This window comes from Lissotriton helveticus, chromosome 2_1 (genome assembly GCF_964261635.1).
Source record: "Lissotriton helveticus chromosome 2_1, aLisHel1.1, whole genome shotgun sequence".
NCBI classification, from domain to species: domain Eukaryota; kingdom Metazoa; phylum Chordata; class Amphibia; order Caudata; family Salamandridae; genus Lissotriton; species Lissotriton helveticus.
Window position 1 is genome coordinate 961,143,153 of NC_136059.1, and position 19,558 is coordinate 961,162,710.

General features: G+C 43.4%; 1 protein-coding gene across 2 annotated transcripts in view; it reads right to left on the reverse strand.

Moving 5' to 3' along the window:
* Positions 1-19,558, reverse strand: part of RCL1 (RNA terminal phosphate cyclase like 1) — a 395,384-nt gene that overhangs the window by 68,889 nt on the left and 306,937 nt on the right. For both annotated transcript variants that reach the window (XM_078675710.1, XM_078675711.1), the window contains one exon: positions 15,372-15,475. In XM_078675710.1, coding sequence (XP_078531836.1) covers positions 15,372-15,475 — 104 coding nt within the window. The remainder of the gene's footprint in view (positions 1-15,371; positions 15,476-19,558) is intronic.

The window sequence follows — 19,558 nt, forward strand, 5'->3', positions numbered from 1 at the left end:
TAGTATCGCTCATGTATGGCAGGCCTAGTTCTTTATGTGCAATAACATTGAGGCAGGAACCCCGGGATAGACAATAGTCAGCCATTGGAGAAGAGGGTTCTGTGACGTCATTTTTGGTAGCTAAGCCCCGTCCGTTTCGGATTGAGGGGGGTGTTTTTTTAGTTTCCTTCTCTCCGCAAAAAACACGCCCCCCAATCTGCAAAGGACGGGGCTTAGCTTCCAAAAAGGATGTCGCCTCCTCTCCCTCTCACCTCTTAACTGGTTTGTGCACTACACAACCTAGTCCCAGGCTCACTGGTTTCTTTAGGATGCAAAAAAAAAAAAAAAAAAAAAACGAGTCACCCTGTCGCGCGCTAGAGGTTGCGTCTCAATTTGCCCTGCGTGTATACTAGGCATTAGGCAACAATGACTCGTGGAGAGTATCAACCAGCAGCGCCAGGCGGCTCACGTGCGGCTGTACCACTTTTTCCGGAGTAGCGGGACTATCTCTTCCGGTTTACAATTCAAGAGGCTTCTTCCAGGCATGGAAGGTTTGTTTGGAAATGCGTGGGCTTTCTTACTCTGGAGCTGCTTTAACGTGGATTCAAAATCAAATTAGAGTAATAATACGTGGGATGTCGGTCGCCGGATGGTGCGCGGTAATGTTCACATTTGAGACAGTGAACATGGAGGTTTGTCATGAATGGTGTTGGGAGGGCTTGGTTTATTGTCTAAGTGTGCTTGGGGCAGAGTGCTGAAAATAAAAGTAAGTAGGATGGCCTTGTGTTGCTGCAGGGTTGATGGTGGACAAAGGTGCCTTTGCGTGCTTTGTGGTGAGAAGGCGGGCTGGGGTGTCATGTACGATGTAGTTTATGAACCTATTATAGACGAAGTACCGCTATGTACTATTTATATTGAATTGGTGACTATCTATGTAGTCATATTGTCGGTTGACACTACGCCGAGAGGGTTCTTTGCAACCTGATGTGATTTTTTCAACCATTATCAGCAATGCTGGGAATTGTAGCCTCAATTGGTTTAGTGTCGTCAGCTGGAACTAAACATCTGAGTGATCACTTTCCCATTTGCTCAGTAACGTGAGGTTGTGTCCTGTGTATGTTGCCACGTAATCTTTGCAATATAGAGGTTGTTGGGGCAGGCACCCTAATCCGAATCCCAACACATTGCCTTACTCCAACCGTAACTTTATTCAAAGCCCCTCCCGTAATATGACTTTTTTTTTTTACAGTGTTCCTATTCTTGAACCTGATTTTTACCTGATCATTCCTGCAATACTGGCCCTACTCAATGCTTTATAACCCTAATGTTTTCTGGCTTCTTTTCCAATAGAACTTTTAAAATCTTTTCATTGAAATGGTTTTATGTGAAATGCATGGATATAATCCAATAGGATCGTGTTTGACAAATAGTTGTTACCGAATTTTTAGACTGCACATACCAAGTACTTTCCACGCTTTATGACCAATTATTACTCCTTAAAAATATTCATTTTGGGAATAGAATACATGGTTGTTAAAGAGCCTGTGGGTGCTTTGATCATTAGGGTGGAGGAGAAAGATTGCGTAGGCATAGTTAATGTAAGCAATTGTAGAGTACAGAGCTAGGCAAGAGACAGACGTGTTCTTTGTAGTATCGTGGAAGCTGTGATCAGTAAGTTAATTGGATGCTGTTGCCCCATGCAACATTGTGAATAGTTGACTAGGAACATAGTTGTGTGCAGCAGAGGCGAGAACTGGACAAAGTAAAATGTATCCCAGTGGGCAGCGTTGATCTAGATAGAGTGAAGTTCTCGGTATCAGCAAAGTGTAGGACTGAACAAAGCTCATATGTTTTTCTTTAATTATATCTTACTTTTTTTAGTATCCTGAAGTTGAGGGGTTAAAAACCAGATGAGAAAAGGAAAAGCATACCACATCCTGCAGCCATAAACACACATTTCTGGGTTCCTTTAACTACCCCTACCTATTAGCACACATTCTTCCAGTCTCGACACCCTCTCCAGATCTGGTGCTTTTAAGTAAGGTCGAAGCCCTTTTACTGAATGATGCCCTTGTACTACTTCTACTAATAATTGATACACTTATATCACACAATCCATCATTTCAATGATCTCTAGGCACTGATAACGGGTGTTAAATATCATGCTCATTGATATTCATCTTATCAATCTCAGAAGGATGAAAGGTTGTGTGGACCCACCAGATTTCAAACATCTGGCCATCAGAATGCGCCTACATCTCTATGGTGTGTGTATTCGTTGAATTAGCTGGCATACTAGCTTGTAGATTTGCCTACACTGAAGACAGTTAAGGCTACTGGTTCCACCTGACCTATATTAATAGGAACCTCTGATGTGATCACCTTTTATTTATTTTGAAAGTTTTATATAGCGCGAACAAGATCTTTGCAGATATCAGAGCGCTTTACAATGCAGTGAATACCAACAAGAGAGTGACAGCAGGTCATTAGGGAGTAAAATAGTACAGGTACAACAATAATGCAAATATTACTAATACATGAGTGCATAGATAGTCAGGTAAGACAAAAATACAGGTAAAACACCTAATCGTAGGGATCGAGCGAAATAATACAGATCAGTGCAGAGTCTTTACAGATCCACATTAATAGGTCAGATGTATTTGGCCATGAGAATAGCTTTTACTTCTTTCTTAAAGAGTGTGAAGGAGGAGATTTATTTATTTTATTTTATTTTTATTTAAGAGGTTTTATATAGCGCTGGCTGGACCCAGGAGTATCAGAGCGCTTTACAAGGTGTTTCCATACAGGTACAGTGTGTATAAGCACAGACAACGGAATAATAAAAGAACAAGTCCACATAGGATACATGACATCTAGATAAAAAAGTAAAAACAATTGCTAGACACTATGAGTCATACAAAATAGCGGTCACAGTTTGGCGGGAAGCCTCACTTAGGTATACAAAAACATGCAAGAGAACTGACTGTCATGAGGAGGGGAGGTAAGGTGGTCAGATAGAAGGAAAGGGAGTTGGCCAGGCGGGATGGTCACAAGTCATATGCAGAGCAGATAGGTGGGGTGATGCAGAGGGGCGAGGCTACCAGGGAGGGATTAGAAACCCCAGTATTTATTAAGGAGAAGAAGTTTGAGTTCTTTTTTGAAGCTGGGGTAGGACTGGTTACAGCGGAGGTCTTTAGGGAGGGCATTCCAAATAAGTGGGGCATTGCCTGAAAATGAGCGTGACTGAGTGGAATTCTTTTTCTAAATGGGGGGAATAAGTAGGAGGGTGTTGGAGCTTCTCAGTGATCGCGTGCAGCCTGCTTTGGTCAGTTTATTGGAGAGGTATGCCGGTGTGTTTTGGTGGAGGATTTTGTGCGTAATGCAGGCGGTTTTATATGTGGATCTACCTTCAATGGGGAGCCATTTAAGGGATTTAAGGGCGGGAGAGATGTGGTCAAATCGTTTGCAGTCCGTGATAAGCCTAGCTGCGAGGTTGAGCACAGATTTAAGAGGTGCCAGGTGGGTTTTGGGAATTCCGGTGAGGATGGCATTGCCGTAATCAATGCGCGATAGAGCAAGCGATTGGACTGCCAGTTTAAAGTCATCAATTGGGATGAAGGGCTTAATTTTCTTAAGGTTACGGAGGGTAAGGAGGGCTCCTTTGGCAGAGTTGTTGATGTGAACGTTGAGAGTTAGTCGGTTGTCAAGAGAGATGCCCAAGGATTTGACTGAGGTGGCTAGGGACAGGGAGCAGTTGAGGGCGTTAAGGTCTGTGATCCACTTTTGAATGGGGAGCTGGTTGTTTTTTGGGGAGAAAAGAATAATTTCAGTTTTTTTTGGGTTAAGTTTGAGATGGTTCGAGTGGAACCAGGCTTGAATTTTGATGAGGGTGTTGTTGAGGTGGAGGATGTCAGCATGGGTTTTTATCTTATGGTAGAGTTGTGTATCGTCAGCGTAGAGGTGATAGTTAATCCCTGCTTGTTTGAGAATGAGGGTGAGAGGTTCCATGAAGAGGTTAAAGAGAGAGGGAGATAGTATGGATCCTTGTGGAACTCCTAGAGAGATGGGGGAGGGGTTCGAAAGGCAATTGTGGATTTTAATTTGCTGAGCGCGGTGCTGCAGGTATGAGACAAACCAATTATGAGTCATGCCATTAAGGCCGAATCGTTCTTTAAGGACTTTGAGAAGAACAGAGTGGTTAACAGTATCGAACGCTGCGGAGAGATCAAGGAGGATCAGTAGGCTAGATTCGCCATTGTCAAGGGAGTGGTGAATGTCATCTATAATGTTAAGCATGGCGGTTTCAGTGCTGCAGCCTTTCCTGAAGCCAGATTGAAGAGGGTCAAGTAAGTTAAAAAGTTCAATGTGTCTGTCAAGCTGAAGAAGGACACATTTTTCAAGTGCTTTCGAGAGGAGGGGCAAGTTGGAGATAGGACGGAGGTTGTTGAGGTCATTAGGGTCAGCCGTAGGGTTTTTAAGAATGGGGGTGATTTGTCCCAGTTGAAGGGAGGTGGGGACACAGCCGGTGGCTAGGGAGGTGTTAATGATCGAGGTCCAGGCAGGTGTGATGATATGTTTGAGGTTTTGGACAAGTTTAGAAGGGAGGGGGTCTTTAGTGTGGGAGGAGGGTTTAAGTTTTGCAATGATGTCAAAGACATCTCTTTCAGTGACTGGCTGGAAATTATGCCAAGCGGCGTTATTTTTAGGGTGAGTGTTGGGGGGATTAGAATCTTGGAGGGTGGAGGGAAAGGGGGGGGAATGAGATCAGAATTATGGAGGGTCGTGGAGGGGGCGGGGGGGAGTGGGCAGGAAGCAGGTGCGGTAGGGGGGATGTGTAGTATGGAGGTAGGGGTCAGAGTCGGCAGGAAGGATTGCTCTATTTTTGTAATTTTTTCAGAGAAAAAGAGGGCTATTTCTTCGCATCTGGACGTCGAGGCCATAAGTACAGGCGGAGCGGCTGAGGTTTGATTGCGAACAATGTTGAACAGTTCTCTGGGTCTGTTTTTGGCTTGGTCAAGTTGTGTTCTGAAAAAGGATGCTTTTTGTTTAAGGATGTGTTTTTTGTAAGAGGATCTTGCAAGTCTGAGGCGAGCTAGGTGCAAGGGGGATGGGTGCAGTCTCCATGTTCTTTCCGTCTGTCTCAGTGAGCGTCTTTCATTGTTAAGCTCCGTATTAAACCATGATTTGGAAGGGACGGTTCTTTGGTTTTTGAGCTTAAGCGGGGCCAGGAGGTCTAGAGTTTCAATAACTGCTTTGTTGTAGTGTTCAGTAAGTTCATTTGCGTTAAGTGAGGGCGGAATGGCGAGAAGTTGGGCATGGAGTTTGGATTCCAGTATATCCGGGGGGATATTATTCAAATTTCTGGTCAGTTTCGAGGGCTTAGTGGTTTTCGTGGGCGGGGGAGTGGCAGAGACCGCTATAGAGAACAGTATGAGATGGTGGTCGGACCAGTCGATGGGAACAATGTTGGATAGGAGGGCTAGATCTTTGCTAGTAATTATTGCATCTAGGATAGCTCCTTTGGAATGGGTCGGGGAGTGACAGAGTTGCTCTAGGTCATTGATCTCGAGAAGGTTGGAAAGGAGGGTGATAGAGGGATCGCTGCGCTCATTCCAGTGGAGGTTAAAGTCTCCCAGGAAAATGTTGAGGGAATTCGAAAGTGAGGATTGTGTAAGAATGTTGGATAGTTCATCAACGAAGGGATGAGTATTGCCGGGAGGGTTATATATGTTGTGAAGGCGAATGGGTTGGGAGCCGTGAATTTTGAGTTCAGCTTCAAGGTATTCAAGGGTGGAGTAATTAGTATTATTGACAAGGGAAATTTGTAGTTCCTCTTTGAAGATGATGGCAACACCACCGCCAATTCGGATGGGCCGGTCTTTCCTGAGAATAGAATAGCCCGGAGGAGCTAGGAGGTCCAGGATGCTTGTCGAGTGGTCTTTGAGCCAGGTTTCCGTTAGGAACGCAATGTCGATGGATTCACTAAGGATAGTTTCTGATATTTCAGTGGCATGTCGCACAGCGGACCGACAATTAACAAGCATGCAGTGAAGAGGTTTTGGGGGAGTTTTAGGGAGTGGAAGGGAGTAGATGGCTGTGAGTTGGGGAGGAGGCCTAGGTGAGCAAGGTGAGCGGGGAGTTCGGCTAGTCCCCAGTATGACAGGGATGCTGGAGGCTGGGGGAGGCTGGAAATTAGTGGGTGAGCAGTGAGGGTAGGATTTGCAGAGGTCGAGCATCTCCATGGGGGAGAGGGGGCAGGAGGTGCGGAGAGGTCTGTGTGTGCGGCAGTGTAGAGGAGTCGTGCGAAACTGTTTGGGGTAGCGGGATTCATATGTCTAGTACGAGCGCAGTTTAACCGAAGTGGGAGGGCTCTGTTTTTGAGGGAATAGAAATCAGATCTAAGATGAGCGAAATCTCTGGTGAGAGTGGCAAGAGTGAGTTCAATGTTGCAAAGAGAGTTAGATATAAGACTAAGGTGGGATATTGGAGAAGGGGGAGGGAGCGGAACGGGATGAGCGATGTTCTTCATTGGGGGTGGTTTGTTGTTGGGAGGGAGGGTGGGGTTCCTAGAAAGGGAGATGGGAGGACTGTGGTAGTAGGGCAAGAGGAGGGGCATGGAGGGGGAAGATGGGTATGTGGTCATCGAGAGTGAAGGAGGAAATGGAGGGGCAGGAGTGTTCGGAGGAACCGTGAGGGACTGGTCGGGAGGGGGGGAGCCATGATAATCAAAGGGAGAGAGGATGGGACTGGGGGGGGGGGGGGTGAAGGGGCGGTTCTGGATTAGAGTGAGAGACGGTTCGGGTTGATGGGTGCATTGAGTTTCGGGGGGACAGAGTATGGGTTTAGGTGAGGAGGAATAGGGTGGAGTAAGAGTGGGAGGGGAAGGGGGAAGGGCAGGGAGAGTCAGAAAGGGGGTGGGGGATAGCACTTGTGGTGTGGGAAATGAGGGGAGAGTGAGGGCAGGTCGTATGAGTGGGCGATTGGGAGCTTTGGGGAGTAGGGAGGATCAGGGGAAGAGGAGGGTCCATCGAAGAAGGCCGGGCCAGGGGGGTATGCGGGGGGGGGGGTCAACAATTGTGTGGCATTGTTGGACGTGTACATGGTCAGCAGTTGTAGGGCATTGTTGATCGTGGACAAATCTGCAGAGGGGAGTAAAGGATAAGGGAGAGGGGTTAAAGTGGAGGGCAAGGGGAGAGAGGGGGGAATGTTGTTGGGGGAATTATGAAGTTGGATGGTCAGCAATTGTAAGGCATTGTTGACTGTGGGCACGTCAGCAGAGGGGAGTATAGGATGAGAGAGAGGGGTAATCGAGGAGGGCAAAGGATGTGTGGGGGGAAGGTCATTAGCGGCATTGTGAAGCTGGATGGTCGGCAATTGTAAGGTATTGCTGGACATGGGCGTATCAGCGGAGGGGAGTATAGGATGAGGGAGAGGGGTTAAGGGGGAGGGCAAAGGATGAGAGGGGGGTAGGTTATTAGCAGAGTTTTGAAGTTGGATGGTCAGTGATCTGAAATGTAATTCAAAGGAGTTAAGGTGGGGAACGGCCGCTTGGATGAGGATGTTACCGGTTTTAAAAATGGAGATATTGATTTCCCCAGGAAAGGTAGAAGAGGGAGAAGTGGATAGTTTATGGCCATGGGGGATTTTGAGGGACTTCGTGACTGGGAGATATTGTAGGAAAACGCTTTTCCATTTAGAGGGGCGTTTGGAATAGAAGATGTAGTTGGTAGTAATAGGGGCGGTCAGGCTGTAATAGTTGTCCACAATGAGAGTTTCAGGGTTAAGGACGAGAAGGTTGTGTTTGAATTTTTTTCTTGCGTATTTCGAGAGGTTGTGGGGGTAGAGAATGGACCAGGAGTTTGGGCCATGTTGGGATAGCTGAAGAGGAGGCATAGTAGGGGATAGTGGTAGGTTATGAACATAGGTGCATGTAATAGGACATCGGGTGAAAGAGGCCTATCGGGGTCATGAAAAGGAAATAACAAAGCTGGTCATATAAATAAACAAATTGAGGGGCGAAATTCAGGATAAGGCCACTAGGTGGCGATCAAGGCAAGCAGGTCTGAAAGGAATAAGACTATAGCTGGTCATATAAAATAAGCATTGAAGGGCGAGGTTCAGGATAGGACCTAGTATGACTTAATAAAATAAGCAATTCAGGGGCGAAGTTCAGGAAAGAACCACTAGGTGGCGCTCACGGCTAGCAGGTCTGAAAGGAATAGGACTATAGCTGGTCATGTAAGATAAGCATTAAGGGGCGAAGTTCAGGATAGGACCACTAGGTGGCGCTCAAGGCTAGCAGGTCTAGATAGGTGAGTATAGGGTCATTGTGGTTCAGGAGAAAAAAGATAAGTGGTCAGGACGTTTGTTGTTGTTTGCTAAGCGTCCATCTTAAGGGGTCAGGAAGTAAATAAAGATCATGGATTCCACGCCATTTTGTCTCTCATGAGGGATGTGGTATAGAAATGTCCCAATCAGTTAATATCGTTACTCAGCGCTGTTAATATCGTTACTCAGCGCTGATAGAGATGCGCCTGGTTTCAGGAGGGAGTGAGTTCCAAATCCTGGGTGCCATTCCTGAGAATGTTTGGGTTGCCCATGCATGCCTTTTATTGAGAGGTTCCATATTTAGAAACCTTGCTATATTTGTACCTTAACATAAGACGGAGAGAGTATCGAACCTGTTGCACTCCCTTCCAATTTTCCGTTTTAGGATGTCTTGGGAAGGAAAAATATGGCCAGCTCTTCTGGACTAAACTGTTATATTGGTTGTCAATTAGATGTTCAGGCATGCTTTCTAAGCCCATAGAGCAAACTTTTAGGCTTCAAACGCTGATCATGTAGCATGTCCACCTGAAGAAGGGATCTTGAGTGTAGCTTTTCTCGAATAAAAGAGTGAAGTGGGTAGAGGCAAACTCCTTTCAGCAGTGCTCAGTTTTTAGCATTTACCTCTCTGTGGTCTGAACAGTTGCTAACTGTGCATACCAAAAGTTGAAGTTTGATATGGACTGGACAGTGCAACGACAGGTGATATCTACAGAAGCATAGGTGCAAGGAGGAGCTGTCTTCGCGTACTGTCCGACAAATTGAGACCCAAACTGAAAGTACCTTGAAGGTACCTCTTTATTGGGCGGTTCCCTTAACCCTTTACTTCTCTATTCCAATGCTGCCTTTCTCTGTCTGTAACAAACACAGCTTATCATGTTTTTTAATGGATTCAGTTATTGAGGTGTGTTTGTGATAATTGGAGAGAAGGGTAATATTTTGATTCAAAGAAATAGCGAACATCAAGCAATAAACAATTTAGCTTGGACCTAAAACAATTAGATCAAGTTCTTTTTAGGTCTCGGCTAGTGTAGGCTGGGCATGCGCAGTCTCGCTGGCGAGATCGTATGTCTCAGAGTAGCGAGGCTTGAACCCGCCCCTCTTCTCCATTGGCTGGCTGCCTAAACAGCGGCCAGCCATTGGAGAAGAGGGTTCTGCGACGTCATTTTTGGAAGCTAAGCCCCGTCCATTTCGGATTGAGGGGCGTGTTTTTTCGTTTCTTTCTCTCCGCGAAAAACAACCCCCCCAGTCTGCAAAGAACGGGCTTAGCTTCCAAAAATGACGTTGCCTCCTCTCCTCCCCACCCCTCTTCTCACCTCTTAACTGGTTTGTGCACTACACTACCTAGCCCCAGGCTCATTTTTTTATCTTAACAGCTCTGAAGAGGTCACCTCTCTGTGTGTGTGTGTGGCTCGGTGTGTGTGTGTGTGTGTGTGGGTGGGTGGCTCGGTGTGTGTGTGTGTGTGTGTGTGTGTGTCTCGGTGTGTGTGTGTGTGTGTGTGGGGCTCGGTGTGTGTGTGGCTCGGTCTCGGAGTGTGTGTGTGCGTGTGTGGGGGGGGCTCGGAGTGTGTGTGTGTGTGGGGGGGCTCGGAGTGTGTGTGTGTGGGGCTCGGTGTGTGTGTGTGTGTGTGGGGCTCGGTGTGTGTGTGTGTGTGTGGGGGGCGGTGTGTGTGTGTGTGTGGGGGGCGGTGTGTGTGTGTGTGGGGGGCGGTGTGTGTGTGGGGGGCGGTGTGTGTGTGTGGGGGGCGGTGTGTGTGGGGGCGGTGTGTGTGGGGGCGGTGTGTGTGTGTGGGGCTCGGTGTGTGTGTGTGGGGCTCGGTGTGTGTGTGTGGGGCTCGGTGTGTGTGTGTGGGGCTCGCTGTGTGTGTGTGTGTGTGTGTGTGTGTGGGGCTCGCCGTGTGTGTGTGGGGCTCGCCGTGTGTGGGTGGCTCGCTATGTAATAATAATAATAATCCACATTTGTATAGCGCACAATCACCCGTTAGGGTCTCTTGGCGCTGGGGGCCGTCGGGAAGATTAAGCAAGCTATTGCCCAGAGTCACATGGTGCTGGGCTAACCTGCCGCCGGAGCCGGGGATCGAACCCTGATCCCCAGATTCCAGCGCCAGTCGCCCTGGCGCCACGTGTGTGGCTCGCCGTGTGTCTGTGTCCGCTAATACTCTCTACTGCTCACCTATTGCCATTGTAAGTGACAATACCATTTATTTATGGGTTTTTTAAAAAATGAAAAATGAAAAAAAATTGCAATGTCAATAGCTCTAACTTTAACAAAGCCGAGGCCATTGCATTGTAAATGCTTGTTATTATTATAGGATGACAATTTGGAGCAGACTGATCAATAGGTTAGACCTGGGAAAAATGCATGAATGGGTAGTATAGTTCCGTCTGCTTGAGTTGGATTAAAGAAAAGCAAACTCAACTTAATTAGGACAAAAGAGTTATCGGTCCAGATATGCACATATTCAACTATAAATAATTTATAAAAATGCATCCAGACGTTTCGGATGTGAGAAAATGTTTGGGCACACAAAATGGATCAGCTCTTTCTTACACATGAAATTAGTGATAGTGTGTTCTCCATCTACATTATCTACTTCTGATACAGGCTCATCTAAACAAAACAGAAACTGGTGACACGGTTAATACACAACAAATGTGGCTTTAGTACATTAACTACATGACTTATTGTGGCAGAGATAAATATTAAGGTATGCATACTAAGCATCCTTGCATTGTGCACACATTCTTAAGTTTCTGTGTACAGTTAGTGTTTAGCAGCACTCTTGCACTGTATCTTTTCAAATGAAGCTTTTTTAAATGTTAGAACGAATGAAAATGCATAGAGTATGCTTTCCTTCATCGTGTAGTGAAAATAACAGACTTTGTATGAAGATAATAACATTGGGTAGAACCACCGTCAACATCACAAATATACATTTATATATTCAGAAACATGTCTGTTTAGAATATTTTGCTATAAACATTTCTGACTCAGTTCTAGCACGGGTAACCATTGCTCTCCATAAAACACACAGGCCCTCATGCAGATGAATATCAAAAGAACATTTGGTTTTCAATTTCATAAACTTCAAATGAAAACATCATGGCCTAGATGCGGTAATCAGTGAAAACGTACTTCAAAAGCCCAAGGGCATTCAGAGGCAGCTGATTGAGGTGAATTTGTAAAAGCTGAAAGGGTAATGTAAAATATAATGAAAAAACTAAGCCGTTTTGGCAATTGGGCAGGTTCTAGAGATTCATGTTCAGTGACGAACAGTCCAACATTGTGACATTATGTACATTAGATGAAACTCACTAATCAAAAGGAATTCAGGAGGAAGACCACCTGGCTTTTTCCAACTTTAATCCAAGGGAGATGGACAGAGTGATACTACCATAACTCAATGGTAGGGTAAAGAACCTCAGGGTCCTGTTCAGAACAAGCAGAAATATCCAAAACACACAACAAAGGCATAACTATAATCGGTCATTAACCAGAGCAAAGGACATAAGAGACTACAAGAATAGCACATCTCATTGGCAAAGTCAGGCAAAGCAGAGAAAATTCAATTGGCTCCAACTCAAAAATTTAAGAAACAAGTAGATGACAGCAAACACGGGTGACCTCCTTGAACCAGAGCATCATATTAACTCTACTGCAAATTTGCAGCCAGCTGTTTAACTGAATCTTTACATACATCTGAACCCTGTATGTCTGATATACAGGACTCTGTCCTAGCATGACTAACTAACCATGAGCCATAAACTAGGAAGCTATTAAGTTATTCTTATAACCCTCTGAAGTTCTGCCTCACAACTGACTTCAACTAATTTGCTGTGATGAACTGGAGACTCATGGCATGGCAGCTAGACTACAACTAGCATAACTGTATTAGTATTCATATGCATGACAATGGTCCTAATAACCGGACACTTGCATAAAACTCTCCTGTAAGGAATTTGCACAAGAGACAGAATTCTAAATAATGATGAAGGACATTATGTAGCAGCATAACTAACTCCTATGCATGTCTAAATCACCAACATAGGGCTCCCACAGAGAACCATACTACCCGTCTGAAGAGTGCTTCAGCTCTTCGTTAGAGGTAGTAAGTGCTATTTAAATACTCAAACAATTAGCATAAACAATAGTGTACTTAAATACAATAAACATTTTAAAAAGGATTGCAAAATAAGGGCATGGGTATTTCAAAATGTTTAGACGGTGGCACATAAGAGTAAGAGTCTGAAGGACAATGACCTTTTCACTGGTACATTTCATAATTTCACTTTGTGTCAGTAAACACTGCCAAAAAGGCAGAAAAGAATAGTTATCTGTTCATACAGAGTATGCATCTCTTTTTTTATTGCGCACAGTTTAGTCTCCGTAAAACGAACATCATTCAATTTTGTAGTTGTCATTTTTGTTTTGTTAAGGGGTAGAGTCCGGCCGGCTATAGCGTTTTACGAGATATAATACTTATTCAAGCAATCTACCACATTATTCTTTTTTTGGTGTGTGTGTTTATTAGTGGAGGGGAATACCGCATATCAATAACTGCACAGGGGTGAATATAGATAGTTGAAAGGGGGGGGGGAGAATCATACGAACGTTACACAAATTAAGTTAAGCACGTAAAGCTAAGCAATGCTGTGCTTTGGCCTCTCAGTTGCTCGTGTTAAAAAATGCACAAAGGGAATAAAACCCCAAAAGGAATGGAAAGATAACACACTCTTTGTTGTTGGGAAAAATATTTAACTGAGAATATGTTGAGATCTAAGGTAATTATTTTTGGATAACAAAGGAAATTTTCATTCAGTCGATTGTTTTCGTCCTTTAAGTTCGAAACTCCACACTGCATAAATATGTTGGTGATGTCATTTGCAGTAAACTCTGCTCGCAACAACCTTGTGAAGAAACTTCCAAAAATGTGGATCAAATGTATGAGTTTGGAATATTTAATTGTCTCTGGAAGGGCTTCCATCAAAGCATTAATCAATGTTTATAAGCAGAAAATTGTTCCTGCTGCTATCAGTGGTAGTGATGTTTTAATTCACTGCCATGCTCATGATTTAACGAAAATTGGAAGGCCAATTCTTTAAAGGTGGCTTGTAGGGGGTTTTCCGTTAACCAACTTTTCTAGATTGGTTACTGAGGAAATGCCTTCTTTCTAGCTTATGCCTAAGAACAATCTTTGAAAGCAACACAGACTGACTGATGCACTTCGAAAAGACTTTGTGTGAGTGCTGAAGGACTAAACAAGAACATTTTAAGCAATGCAGGGAGACATTTATACTCAAAACGGTATAAAGAAAGCTAAACGCCAGCAACAACCAAATGACATGGTGACATAGCACCTTTTTCATTCAGTTAATAGAAACCTTGGCATATGTGCACATCTAAAAAGTTCAAAACAAAGCAGAGCATAAGAAAGGCTTGAAAGAAACCACTCATAATTAGCTTAAGCGTGTGTTAAAAGGAAATCGAAGCTTTAATAAAAACAGTTTAAGGAATTCAATCAGGTAATATTAAAGAAAAATATAATGTAGGCTTTAGTTCTTGAAAGGAAAAAGGGTTTGGGATGATGTGACATAGCACCTTCTAAAAATCAGATTGAGGACTTCTGAACCTTAGCTATACCTATGCTTTAATGGTCATCTGCACTTTTTTTTTTTTATGTGCCACCAATAAGTAACCCTCTCACTTTTAGGTGTCTGTTTTGCGAGAGGAGCAGGCTCATCAGGGGTGGGCTGTGATTTAAAAAGCAATTGCCACTTTTAAAGTTAAGTCACTCAAAAGGGTATTTAGCTCCTTCATTCCTTTTGTATGGTCTTCACCGCAAGTTGGTGTACTGACAGTTGCTCTACTGTGAATTCTGGTTGCCTCTTCTATTTTCATACTACATTATTACTTTAATAACAATCTAATATCAAGTAACACATCTACAAACTTACTCGGCTCAAATTCAATTACATGAAAACTTGCATAAACGGAGATAATGAAACAGTACACATGTAAACAAAATGTGGGCATTTACATTTGACCTGTGTTCGGACTGCTAAAATGATTGCTAAATCATAGATTTTCCATTACATTGAAGCTTTGGACCAAGTCAAGTTACATTCGTTTGCACATCTAACAACTAACTCTATAAAGGCACCATACCACAATGAACAAAAAAAAAAAAGGCTGCTAATCACAAGATACTGCATCTTCCACATGCCTATCCTTTTTTCCGCAGCAGAAAGCCATTTGCACCCAAAGTTGGTTCTACTCGATTGTCACCTGCAATCTTGAGAGGACGCCACCATTCTTCAGTTATCACAGTACTGTACCTTCTTTGTACAGAGCACCGGTACTATGATAACCGAAAAAGGACAGTTCAAATGCAGCCATCCTGTCCAACGTGAAGCATGGTTACTCGATAGTTCCGGAGACTGGGTGCTTCCTCCATTTAGAGATATTTCATGAGTTGATAGAGAATTGCGCTAAATTCTTCCAGTTCACATATTAGAAGCTTCAAGTAAAAAACTCTACTTCAACAAATTCGCAAAGAAAAAATGGCACCTCCTCAGAAAAGAGATTTTTTGAATCTGATAAACATTTATTTTAACGTACTTAGTTTTTTCCCCCACAAGTCAAGCGGTCTAAACACTGATCATATATGTATGTATTTCAAAGTTTAGTAGTTACCTTGTCAACGTGCTTGCTGTTAGAATGCGGAAGTCCTCTAATATTGCTGGCACTACCTGCTCTCTCAATTTCTCAAGTGCGTTTAAAATTCGGTCAGCATGAGCAGATCGACATACACATACATCAAATAAGTAAAGAGAAGGAAAACAGGTTTCATAAGAGAAAGTGACACCCAGATTCTTTACCATTTCTTTTCTATAAAATCAGAGACCGTCTATGAGAAAACATAAAATGTAGGATTCCATATTTCATTCAAATGGCTGCCTACATACGAGGAACATACTACTGCTTATTAAAATATAAATAGTGAATTATGGGAACATTTATACTGAACATCTCCCTCAGTGGCTTATTTTTTTTAAAGGTAACTTACGTGTATGGTGACAATGGTCCTAACAGGACTTTGGAAACATCTTGCTGTCCAAGGGTCATGAGGAGCAGAACTAAACTTTGATTCACTGAATCCACACAGCCTCCCTGCAAAAAACAACTTTCAATGATTAATCTTTGTGCAAACCAGAAAAAGGGGCAGTCATTCTAGCAGAACCGTTGTAACATCCAAATGATTTCCACAGTACAAATGCTGAAAAATTTACAAAAAAAATGACTTATTTGAGGGAGTTTATGAAGATGAAAAAAACGTTTGTATAAGTTCATATTACAGAACACATTGTTCAACTCTTATACAGCTTGTGTGAATACCTTAAAGCAACGCATGCTTTTCCAATACTAAGAACGTAGCATGCCAAGTCAACATTTATGTCAAACCTCGTGGTGTTTAATGCTAGGTCAGACACTTAAATGAGAAAGTCAACACCTCCACATACACAACAGAGTGCAGAATTCTGTGCACGTCAATGAGTACCGCATTAAATGGAATTGTCCTAGAAGATGTAATTTTTAAGTCTACTTTGCGCTCCTGGCGTGCACTGATTTGACTTGATCAGCCTCTTTCAACCATTGCTTGAATAACGTGACATTCACAATTTAAATCATCTCAAATTTAAATAAACCCAGCTGAGTATTTCTTTCTCACTGCTCTGTCCTTGGCCTTTAGGTGCGTCTGTTTTTTTTTTACAGCTGTGGTTGTAAGCAAGACATATTGTGACTGCCAGGAAGCACCGATGCTAGAGTATCGGAAGTTACAAGAAAATGACAAGAATTGAGGCAATCACTATTTTTTGTCACAAAGTGATTAGTGTCCCCATCGAGATGTTTTGAGCTGCTCATCACTGTTTTCCTAAAAGCGGGGTTACTTTGTGAAACTACAGATGTTAGCTGAACAATATGCAGAAGAGCAGATTTTATTGTCTATAAAAGAGTTTTTGCGCACAAAAGAATCAACCTATACAGCACAGAACTATGAATATGAATATGGAGATACTATTATGGATTGCGTGTCCTTCCAAAAACAGATCTTACTGTAACAGGGACAGGATTCTGCAGGGGGCAGGTTGTGAGAGCTAATATTTGGAGGAGTGGGAAGGAATTGTAAAGAGTGCAAGGTGCTTGAAGAAACAATGAACTTGGTGATGACTTCTGGAAAGGTAATGGGTGCTGCAGCTGGAAGGTGCAGGGCATTGCAAGGTAAGGAAGAGTGGTGCATTTACAAGAGGTAGAGGAGCTGAAGACAATTCCTGGATGGTCATTTATGGATGCTGGCAGCAAGCTATTCAAGGCAATATCTAATGTAGTTGTGGCATAATCCTGTGGAAGTGGAATTGTTGCAAAGGGTTGGCTGTATGAGAGATTACATATACATACATATATTACCTACTGGCGGTCGCCAGTAGGTATATATAGTTAGGACCTAGTTACCATAGGAAATTCCGAACATTCTATTGGGAATAACTTTGGCACCGATTGAGGGATCTGCCTGTAATTTTCCTTAAATTTGCCTCGCTCCGCTCCTTCCCTGAAAGTTTCGGAGGGATTCGTCAAGCGGGGGCAGAGAAAAAAGGGGGGTCCCAAAATGTGTTTTCATAGGGACATTCTGACAAGGCTACAGCTCGAACGGCTGAACGGAATTACACCAGATTTGGCAAAATGGTAGGGACTGGTATGCAGCAGTGCCTTTTGTATGTTTGGTGTAAATCCCTCCAGTAGTTCTTGAGAAAATTGAATTTGAAATTTTTCAAATGGCATTTTCTATGGGACCTTTAGACACGTCTACAGCCCGAAAGGCTGAACGGAATTACACCAAACTTGGCAAAATAGTAGGGACAGGTATGCAGTAGTGCCTTTTCTATATTTGGTGAAAATCCCTCCAGTAGTTGTTGAAAATTTGAACAAATTATATATCTATATGCGCTCAACATTCTATGGGAATAACTTTGGCGCTGATTGAGGAATCTGTGTGTAATTTTCCAGAATTTTGGCCAGCTCTGCTCCTTCCCTGAAAGTTTCGGGGGGGATTAGTCAAGCGGGGGCCAAAAGGGGGGTCCCAAAACTTGTTTTCCCCATGTTAATTTCCATAGGGACCTTTAGACACGGCTACAGCCCAAACGGCTGAATCGAATTACACCAAACTTGGCAAAATGGTAGGGCCTGCTATGCAGATGTGCCTTTGCTATGTTTGGTGAAAATCTCTCCAGTAGTTCTTGAGAAAATTTAATTTGAAAATTTTCAAATGGCATTTTCTATGGTACCTTTAGACACGGCTACAGCCCGAACGGCTAAACGGAATTACACCAAACTTGGCAAAATGGTAGGGACAGGTATGCAGTAGTGCCTTTTCTATATTTGGTGAAAATCCCTCCAGTAGTTGTTGAGAAAATTGAATTTGAGCAAATTATATATCTATATGCGCTCAACGTACGTGCACCGTACGCGTACGGTACGCGTATATGCGCGTACCCTTACGTGTGCGAGCGAGTTTCTGATTGGCTGGCAGTCGACAGTCAACATTCCAAACTGTCCAAATCAGGAAGTGTTGGTCACCATCTTGTTTTTCAGGAGAACTGAGGCACAAGAGATCCCAAAACAAGAGCGGAAAACACGAAAAGGGGGCAGGGTAGAGACCCCCCAACCCTCTAGCCCTTCTCAAGGGGTCCCAAAAGGACCCCCAGGGGCAAAAAAAAAAAAAAAAAAAACTCGGAGTACGCGCACCGTACGCGTACCACACGATTTAAAAAAAGAAATAATTTTTTTTGCACTTGGTGGTCCTTCTGGGACCCCCCGAGAAGGGCTAAGGGGTCTCAACCCTGCCCCCTTTTTGCGTTTTCCACTCTTGTTTTGTGCTCTCTTGTGCCTCACTTCTCCTGAGAAACAAGATGGCTGCTCAGGTGGTCCCAGAAGGATAATAACATATATAAACGTTATCCGCTATTAGAATTAGCATTTACAAAACCTTTGAAATGTATTGAAAAAATATATAGGTTTCAAGCCTGATATAGTTAGGAATTAGCATTTTAAAAACCTTGCAAATTCAAATGAGATGTCAGTGATGTCATCAGTGATGTCACTGGCCATGTCATGAATGATGTAATATGTGACATCATCAGCAGTGGATTGCGGGTGCGCGAAATATAGTTAGCACAACTAACTATATAGGAGCAATTTCAATGGTTTTTTAAATGCTAATTCCTAACTATATAAGGCCTGAAACCTATGGTTTTTTAAGTATATATAGCCACATTGGTTACCGGACATTGGCGCATGTGTATCCCGAGGCAGGTCGGAAAGGTGTCTTTTTGAGCCAGCGGTAAGGAGAGGCGTTCGTAATATGTTTCCCTTAATTGAACAGTGCATATCTTCTAAGGGGTTGCAATGTCGGAGGAACGGGATCGGGAGGAAGCGTTCGATCAACTGTTTATGCATTTGCCAACAGTACGTCAAAGTGATAATGGCAATAAAAACAAAAACGTCCCAGTAGATAAAGACAGTGATGTGAAAAAACTACTTAAGGAATTGGAAAAACACATGCGGAGTGAACTCACCAAGTGGTGGGAAATCCGCTCTTTGGAAAAATTCCGTGAAGTTAACAGGGTCCCTAGAGGCTTGCGAATAATGTTGGTTCCGTGTTTTGAAAATCCGAACCCCCTACTACTTAAAGACTGGGCAGAAAGCAACCTGGAAGCGTCTATGAGATTGCTATGTCTCTTGGTCAAATATGCCAGAATTGACCGTGATAAAGACCTCATAGAAATAGCTTGCATCAATGAGGAATTAAGTAAAGAGCTTTTTTCAAAAGACAAAGATCTGATCATGAAAACAAGGAAAGACATCAAAGAACGTCTTAGCAAACATGAAAATACAATTAAAATGAGGAAGGTTTATAAATTTGCCCTGGATGAACAGGACTACAAATTGGGGCAAATTTACACTTTTGCGAGAAAATATGATCATTTACGCAAACAACGGATATCTGGAGGCAATATGCCTAAACAAATACAGATGCGACCACAAGCCCAGTCTGCAACAGGAGGCCTAGGCGACTCTATTGCCTCAAGCTCCAACGAGAGCTTGGTGCCGAGCAGTGAAGAATCAAGCGGTGGGGGCCCAGGTGCAGAGGAAGGGGATATGGGCCAACTGACACTGCGAGAGGAATTAGAATTTATG